Raw genomic sequence first — 8,811 nt, 5'->3', positions numbered from 1 at the left:
CACTGAGCCACGACAGGAACTCCTCATTTTCCTCTTTACTTATTTTAGTTCTTCTAATCTTTAAGGCTCAGTCTGAATATTTCTTCCTGAGGCTTTTTCTAATCATCTCTGCTCTTAGGGATGCCTCCTTCCTCCAATCCCTATAGCCCTTATCATTTATACCTCTCATTTGGAAATTTAGCACATGACATACATTGTACTATCACTAAATAAATGTATATAAATGTATGTTCATTGTTCCCAAGCATATTAGAGAACTATCTGGACAATTTATTTCTTTCCCATTGTCAGGGCAACACAGCCTTCTGTCACTGGTATATCAATAAGAAGTATTTATTGATAATGATGGCAAAAGTCTGTAAAAATTAGGTGGAATTTTATTTTATAAAAAAAGGGTGAGAGGAGAGGCAAGGCTGAAGCTTCGTAAGTAAAGACTCACAAGCATTTATCAATAAAAGTTTTCTACTCTAGGAGCTACATGTACCTCTTGAGGTGGGTGTCGTGGGAGGCAAGAACATCACTGGAAGTCAGCAGTTTGTCTTTCAAGATTCAATAAAAAAAAAATTTTTTTTTCTGTCTGCCTATATTTTCTGGCTTATTCCTTTTGATGTGACAGTAAATACGGTAGCGTGGTTGTTACAGAACTGATATCAGAAGAACAGACCTGAATATTTTCATTTCATAAAAAGAAACATCCCATTCTGTCATACATGGTGGAAATATGAACACACCTTCTTGTTTTATGACGTAAGAGCCTGAGCCCAGCGAAGCCGGTGACACACCCATCTCCGCGGCAGGCAGACCCATTGCTGCGCGGAGGCCGCAAACTCCGGCGCCATCGACCTCTTCTCAGAACGAAGCTCCCGCGGGGCCCCGCCCACCTCGGTTCCGAGAGCCTCATTGGCGGGCCTTCCGCCCGCCATCTCTATCAGCTCTCGGGATTCGGTTGAGGGGGGCCCTTCCTCCTTTCGGGCACTGATTGGTCGAACTTAATGACGGCACGGGTTCTCCGAGCTTCTATTGGTTCTTAGGCTGCAAAATGGGCGGGGAAAGGCAGAGCGACAGGGTTCAAGGAAGGACGCGCCGAGTGCGCCGGCGCGTAGTCGGGGACGCCGGGCCGAGGCTTTTGCTAGGGAACCTACTGTTTTCGCCCCGCCCCCTCGGGGCTTTTTGTCCCGTTAACTGTCGGAGTGGCGGGGGCTTCAGCCGCCGGGCGACATGCCGGTGCGCTTCAAGGTGAGGCCGGGGTCCCGGGCCCGAAGACTGTTTGGGGTGTTGGGGCGGGGCGGGTGCTGGGCGCCAGGGCCTCGATGGCTTTTTGGGCCGTGCCCCTCGGCCCCGCAGAGCCTGCCTGCTCCCGAGCCTGCTTGTCACCATCCTCTGGAGGAGGCTCGTCTCCTCTAGCCTAGCCCCATCTCCACTCACACGCACTTCCGAGTTGCCGAGTAGAAGAGTTAGATGGTTTGAGATAGATTTATTTGGGGGGCGGGGGACTCAAGAGACGTGGAGATGGAAGGAGGGCGCTCTATAATGGGAACTAAAGTGACTTCAGATTGGGACAGCTGTGGACCACGTCACGGCTTAGCATTTAGCACTCCTCCCCACTTCTTTTTAAAACTTTAAAGTGCCTATGTCCTTTAAAGCCTTGAGAAATGAGAGCTTGACTAGATAGAGTTTAAGAAATACACATTATGCATAGTTGTGCGTTTAAGGTTTGTTAGAAATACCAGGTAGCTAGTAACTGTCAAGCAGCTTTCAACACAGCAGTTGACCCAAGTATTCCACAAACCCTGTCTTCTTTTATCTTGAGAGTTTGTATCCAGAATGGGAGGGAAATTTGTCTTTTGTTGGTTGACTTTACAAAACGTCAAAAGGGTCTAGACATAATATATAATATTGTGTATTCGGTGAGGATAGAGTAATTAGGATAATTATAGTGATGAGGATTTAGATTGTCACTCGTTATCAGACAAGAGCTCAGGCTTTGGCATCAGACAGCAGCAAGGGGGTAACTGCGCTGAGCCTCAGATTCCTAGTAGCATCTGCCTCAAGTGATTGTGAGGATTAAAGGATATAACACTATGAACTGCCTACTGCAGGGCTGGATAAATATTAGCTATTATTAAGGAGCTCTTCTGTGTTTAATTATCAATCTAAAGTCTTTCAACTCTTTTTAGAGGTTCAGAAATTATTTTTACTGATGTCTAAAACAACTTTCATTAATTGCCTTGACCTCAAATTGTACTTTGCATTACAGGGGTTGAGTGAATACCAGAGAAACTTTCTGTGGAAAAAGTCATATTTGTCAGAGTCCTATAATCCCTCAGTGGGGCGAAGGTACCCATGGGCCGGACTTAGGTCAGATCAATTAGGTAAGTCAAGCAACTAATTGGGGTTAAGTATGCAAAATGATTTATTAAAAAATTAGGAAGCATTGTTCAGTTGGCCTGTTTGACTTACTTGTTTAACAGATATTTTTTGTGAGGGTACTGTAGGCTGGGACTATTCCAAGCTTCTGGGGATATAGCCTGGAACCAGACAAAAACCCTTAACTGTGGGGGAAGACAGCTTATTAAATAAACCAGGGGATTTCAGGTTGTTATATAAAATTGTAGTCTGGTGTGATAACTTGGAAGAGGGGTGGGTTGGAGAGAGTACACTTTAGAGTCAGTGGTCAGGGAAGACTTTTGGAGGTGATATTTGGGCTGAGACATGAAAGCTGAGGGTGCACAAGTGTGGGAGGAGACCTCCCAATGTCTTGTGGAATGGAAGCTTAGCTAGTTAAGCAGTTTGTCCAAAGTTCACAGCTAGTAAGTGACAGAACCATGATTTGAAATCAAGTCTGTGTTGCTTAGAGGCCCCATTCTTGTCATCACACATGCTTCCTACCTGTCTCCCAAGGAAGTCAGAGCCCTTAGCCAGGGTTTCCCAGAGCATGGTAGAGGGGGGAAAAGACAGACTGACTCCATTCAACGTCCTTGCTTAATTCTCCCTCCCTATAATCTAAGATCTCTGAGAGCAGGGCTCTGCCTGCCAGTCTTCACTTCACCACTTTGTTTCCACCCAGTACATGACACAGGGCCTTGGCACACTCTAGAGCTTACTTTTGAATGAATGAAGCTATGTTTGAATCCACATTTGCTGTGTGACTTTGGGCAGATTGGGCCTGTTTCATCAAGTGGGACTTGGGAAGCTTCTCACATAGGTCTGCTGGGAGGGGTGTCTCAGTGCATATATGCAGATGAGTGCTTGGTGCCCTACCTGTGACATGTGTGAATGTGCCAGAATGTGTGGTATATAAGTTCCTCAAGTCTTAGATGTTTGAAGGCAAGAAAAGAAAGACTTACAAGTGAGGTGCCAAGATTGAGAAATTAGACAATATTTCCAGGATTAGGTTTGGGGAACAAAGGGAAGAGCGGACTAGAGTGGGTGATTCTTTTAGGATTCCTCTTAAGTGTCAGCATCCTTTGCCCAGAGCCTGGCTTCCAAGACTGGCTTTCCCCGCATCTTGGGCAGGGTGGTGCTCATAATCCTTTCCAAATGACCAAATACTCCACAAATTTGAGGCTCCATTAGATTAAGAATCCCAAAATAAATCTCTGAAAATGTGGCCAGCCCACTGAGGCCCAAGAGGGATATAATGACACTAGGGACTTGGTTAACCACATAGTTGCCCCCATAATGTTTTGGCTCAGTTTGCTACATTTGAGGTAGGGGTGATAAAGAGAGACCCTGGAAGCAAAGCCACTTTGGAGTATGGTACATTTTGAAGGAAGGAGTGGTCCAGATGGAGGGATGTTAACAGGAAATATTAGGTAAGGGAGAGGAGAGGGGCAGAGTGAGAATTCCAGGTTGTTCAGAAACAGAGGTGGGAGTCTAGCAAGGAACAGTAGCTGTACAAACCTAGGACTGGCTGGACGTTTTGTGTGTATTTTTCCTTATAGCATGTTTTTGGTGGTGCTGGGAGCCAAGGGTGGACCACTTGAGAGTCTTCTCTTTTCATTTTGCTCTTTTTCTACCAGCCCTGCTTTGTGTTAAAACAGAGATGTCTAGGGCTGTGGTCTTCAAGCTTTTTTGCTTTCATACCCGCTAAAAGTATTTAGAAAGTCTCTATATTGCTTCACATTTTTAAGTTGATGTTTAATTTTTTAATCCTAAGTGTAATGAATAGTTTCAAAGGATGTAATTTCTGGCATAGCAAATATTTTGTGTATGTATTTTACATATATTTTGTTAAGACTCTGGAGCTGCCAACTTAGCTCAGTTAATGTAAATATTCATCATTTAATGGTTAAAGTCAGTCTTCATGGCAAGCTAATGAGGTAAATTAGAATTATTTTCTCTGAGAAAAAAGTCTAACTTTACTTTTTGGTTCAAATAAATGTGTCAATATGCATACATGCATTTCACATGATGGTTCCCTTACACCTAAATTTTAATTCTAAGATATGTGGATGGAGAAGGTGTGGAGCTGGATGAAATAAGGCACCATTCCTTTGTTATTTCTAATCTCTGCCTTCTTTGCTTTGCTGACAAATATTCTCTCTTAGGAGTTGTGCTTTCTTGAACTGTCCCTCCTGTGTTCCTCCCCTCCTATGATATTTTTTAAAATTCCATAGGGTGATTGAGAGGCATGTCTTTTCTCTTGTGAAATTGGAAAGGGGTGCTTACGGAAGGAGTGGTGAGAGAAGAAACTGCAGATGGCAGACATAGCCCTTTGGCAGATCAGTGTCAGGAAGTAGCACGTGTAGAAGTTTGGATCTGGAAAGAAATTCCCTTCAGCTGCCCTTTTCTGCTTCCCCCTTGGAATGTTTTTATGTGCCTTCAGACGCATATGCACCCAGTTTGAAGACCATCGTCTAGGGGAGACTTTTGTAAGAGTGGGGATCCTCTGTTCAATGGCCACAACATCCATGACAGAGGCTAAAGAACTCTGGTTTTACTTTACACCAGATTGTCTGTCCACCTTCCCTTCCCTTCTAGTCTTAATCTTTCTTTTCCACCCTGCACAGTTTTCTGTTTAAAGAATGGCTCCAAACTAGGACAGTGTCTCAGTGGCTGTTGTTCCACACAGCTCCTCTTACCTGGTTAGAAGGTTAAGTTTTTTGGACATTTTCTTGCCCCACAGAAATATAGAGAAATAGTATCTTAGTTCTTGTTAAAAGGGCTTATTCTCTCTACTTCTCAGGAACTTAAGGCAAATGGAGAACCAAGATCTAGCATAGTGACATCTCATCCCTTCTCATCTTGGTCTGCTCTGCATAAGAGAAGCTTTGTGAAAAGTTCCAGATTTTGGCAGTACCAGGACCCATTGTTCTGTTAAGTAGCACAGGAAAGTAATTAGAAACGAAGGCAACACATACCACCTGGCTTGCCAGGTCCATCACGTTGCCCTTCCAGTGGCTTGTGTTAGGATAACTCGAACATTGTGACCCAATTTAAAATTATGGTCAAACTTCTGGTATTTCTTTAAAGCAAAAGTAAAGATTTTATGTTGAAAAACTGCACTTTTTAAAAATCCTACGTTTGAAAGTTATTGTTTGTGTATCTCAACTGAGTTTTAAATTCCATTTCTCCTCTCAAAAGTGTGATTGATAGTTGTCTTTGTAGCTTTATGCTGCTATTTTTGTATATTATATTCTATAGGAATCACAAAAGAGCCAAGTTTTATTTCCAAAAGAAGAGTTCCTCACCACGACCCACAGATTTCAAAGTCTCTTGAGTGGAATGGAGCTACGTCAGAGAAGGATGTGGTTCTATCACCAGAACCTGAAGGCCCCAGAACACCAGAATCACAGGAGGCAGAAAAAAAAGAAGATATTAACCAAGAAAGAGTTCTAGCACTAGAAGCTTCAAGGGTTCCCAAGAGAACCAGATCTCACTCTGCAGACTCCAGAGCTGAAGGGGCTTCAGACATTGTGGAAAATAAGGAGGATATAGCAGCAAACCATGTGCCAGTTAGTGAAAATGTGGAACTGGAACATTCTACCAAGCTTCTCTCAGAAAACGTAGATGATGGGGTAGGTATATTCACTCTGTTTCACTTCAGAAGCATAGAATTCTTTTTTTTTTTTTTTTTTTTTTTTTTTTTTTTCTTTTTGCCTTTTCTAAGGCCACTTCCTGCGGCATATGGAGGTTCCCTGGCTAGGGGTCCAACCGGAGCTGTAGCTGCCAGCCTACGCCAGAGCCACAGCAACACGGGATCCAAGCCGCATCTGCAATCTACACCACAGCTCACGGCAACGTCGGATCCTTAACCCACTGAGCAAGGCCAGGATCAAACCCTGCAACCTCATGGTTCCTAGTCGGATTTGTTAACCACTGAGCCATGATGGGAACTCCCAGAAGCATAGAATTCTTTGTAAAATTCATCATTGCTTCAGTAGTATTACATTTTGTGCTTAAATTTTTTCCATTGTTGTTTTCTTGTCTAATGTCTGTAGAATCATTGATAAGAGTCTGTTGACCTTAGTTATTATGAGTTAGTTCTGTTTTTAATAGTTGCCATTTTGTACTGGCTATATCAGGCTCTCCCTTCATTGGGTGGACAGTTTGCCTCTGGATTTTATTTATCATATATCAGCACCTGAGTCCTAAGGGAGAGATCAAGTTGAGACAGAGGAGGGGAATAGTAGGCCATTACTACTGGCAGGGATGGTGAGCTGACTTACACCTAGGCCCTTTTCAATTTCTTATTGTGTACTAGCAGAAAAAAACAGTCTCAACTGAAAAAAAATGCAAAAGGAAGGAGACGTCTAGCTGGATCTCAAATATCTTGCAGTTTTGCTCTCTTATGTCCCAGCTGGCCTCTGGCAGGTCCCTGTGAGCACATAAGCAGAGGCTGCAAAGACCCGTGCAGACACCTCACTGCCTCCCGTATTCTTCTTCACTCCACTGCTTCCTCCCCATTTCATTTCCACTGCTGACTGGAACTACAGAGAAACATTTAGAAGTGTTGGAAAACCAGGGGAACAGGGGAGTCAAGGAAAGTGACATGTAAGTCTGGTGGGAAGGGGTGTCCCAGAAGCCAAATGTGGATGAGGTAATGTGCTATCGTTTCTTAGTAATAGATTCAATTATGAATAAGGGTAGGAAGGGACTAAGAAATGTTATCTTTTGCTGGGATGCATAATAATTCCTTGACTTAATTAAGAAAAGATTTAAAAGGACAACTTTAAATTTGACGATTTAAAAGGAAGATTATCAATTGAAGAAAGTTTCTATATTAACAATGCATATAGTTAACAATACTGTACTATATAAACTTAAAATTTCATTGAGGGTAGATTTTTATGTTCTATGTTTTTTACTACAGTGAAAAAAAATTCAAATAGAAATTTTTAATGACCTTGAGTGGGGTTTTTTTTTTTTTTTTTTTTTGTCCCTAACAGTTGGATAGACTTCTCCGGAAGAAAGCTGGATTGACTGTTGTTCCCACACGTAATACCTTGAGAAATTCTGAATATCAAAGGCAGTTTGTTTGGAAGACCCCTAAAGAAACTGCTCCAGCTTTTGCAGCCAATCAGGTAGTTTAATGGATGCAGTGCATTTTTGAGTATCATCATCTAACCTAGTGTTGCAGATTTACATAGAACTAAGAGCTGAAAGAAATTAGATGCTTAAGTAGGCCTGGAGGTAGGTTCTAGAAAAGTGAAAATGAGAGTTTTGCTAAAATCATCTTATTACTTCTGATTTATAGTAGTAATATTATACTGTCCTAGGCTACTGATGATCATTGTTGCCAGATCCATCACATATACTAAATATGAGACAGGGTAATGAAAACTTGAGGACTGGTAAGTTTTTGCATGCTGTAAAATTTTTTGTATTTATTAAAAATTATTAAATTGGTTTTATTCTGATGTGTTTCATTAACTAATATACTGCATGTTTTCTGTCTTCTAAGAAAAGCGTAACTGCTTTGGATATTTGTTTACAATTTTACTCAAGTATAGTTGACTAACAGTGTTGTGTTAGTTTCAAGTGTACAGCAAAGTGAATCAGTTATACATGTGGGATAATTATTTTAATAAGTACAGAATAGGTTGAAAGTGACACAGATGTATAATTTTGCCCTTATGTAAAGTGAGCAGTCATAGGAATTGTCATTTTAACTATTTATAAAATTCAAAAGCTGTAATGGTAGTCAAATATGATGTTAGGTTTCATTGTATCCTTGCACAATTTTCGTATTGGACCACCTTTGCTTAACACAGTCTGCTCTTTTACTGCTCATTCTCTAGACAGTTCTTAGACTCTTAATTCGCATTTATGTTCTTAACCATACTCCTGGGTTTAGGTGGCAAATATTTCCATTTAGAGTATCCCCAGAGGCTCAGGACAGTTTAGTCTTTTCTTTCTCACTCACCTGTATACTTTATACACCCCTCTAAGGACTGAGAGGATAATTAGATTCAGCAAGGCAGTAACATGTCATCATATATGAAGACAATAAGACTAATGTTATCCTATAAATTGAGCAGCTTTAGGCTTGTTATTCCATTTTTAAAAAACTGAAATTTATCTAACATTTTAGAAACACATAAAATAACATAATGAACCTAGTGAATAGAAACAATACTTCTTTTGCTGGCTCCCAAGTGTTCTTGGATAGAAAGTGTACCTACAAAATTACCTGCAGCCTGAAAGTTGTGATGATTCAGGTTTTGTAGAATATTTTACCTTTAAGCTAGAGATGGGAGTTCCCGTCGTGGCGCAGTGGTTAATGAATCCGACTAGGAACCATGAGGTTGCGGGTTCAATCCCTGCCCTTGCTCAGTGGGTTAACGATCCGGCGTTGCCGTGAGCTGT

General features: G+C 41.6%; 1 protein-coding gene and 1 long non-coding RNA gene across 2 annotated transcripts in view; one reads left to right on the top strand and one right to left on the bottom strand.

Moving 5' to 3' along the window:
• The window catches only part of LOC102164628, a 63,105-nt gene extending 62,251 nt beyond the window's left edge, over positions 1–854 (bottom strand). Inside the window, exon 1 of the long non-coding RNA XR_002344013.1 lies at positions 732–854. This is a non-coding gene — a long non-coding RNA (uncharacterized LOC102164628). The remainder of the gene's footprint in view (positions 1–731) is intronic.
• MDM1 (Mdm1 nuclear protein) overlaps positions 1,060–8,811 on the top strand; it is a 32,686-nt gene continuing 24,934 nt past the window's right edge. The window contains 4 exon segments of the mRNA XM_013997708.2: positions 1,060–1,236; positions 2,258–2,372; positions 5,647–6,020; positions 7,392–7,526. Of these exon segments, the coding sequence (XP_013853162.2) occupies positions 1,219–1,236; positions 2,258–2,372; positions 5,647–6,020; positions 7,392–7,526 (642 nt within the window). The 5' untranslated portion in view covers positions 1,060–1,218.

Source organism: Sus scrofa, chromosome 5 (genome assembly GCF_000003025.6).
Source record: "Sus scrofa isolate TJ Tabasco breed Duroc chromosome 5, Sscrofa11.1, whole genome shotgun sequence".
NCBI classification, from domain to species: domain Eukaryota; kingdom Metazoa; phylum Chordata; class Mammalia; order Artiodactyla; family Suidae; genus Sus; species Sus scrofa.
The sequence above is the reverse complement of the archived record's forward strand: the minus strand, read 5'-3'. Positions and strand labels throughout refer to the sequence as shown.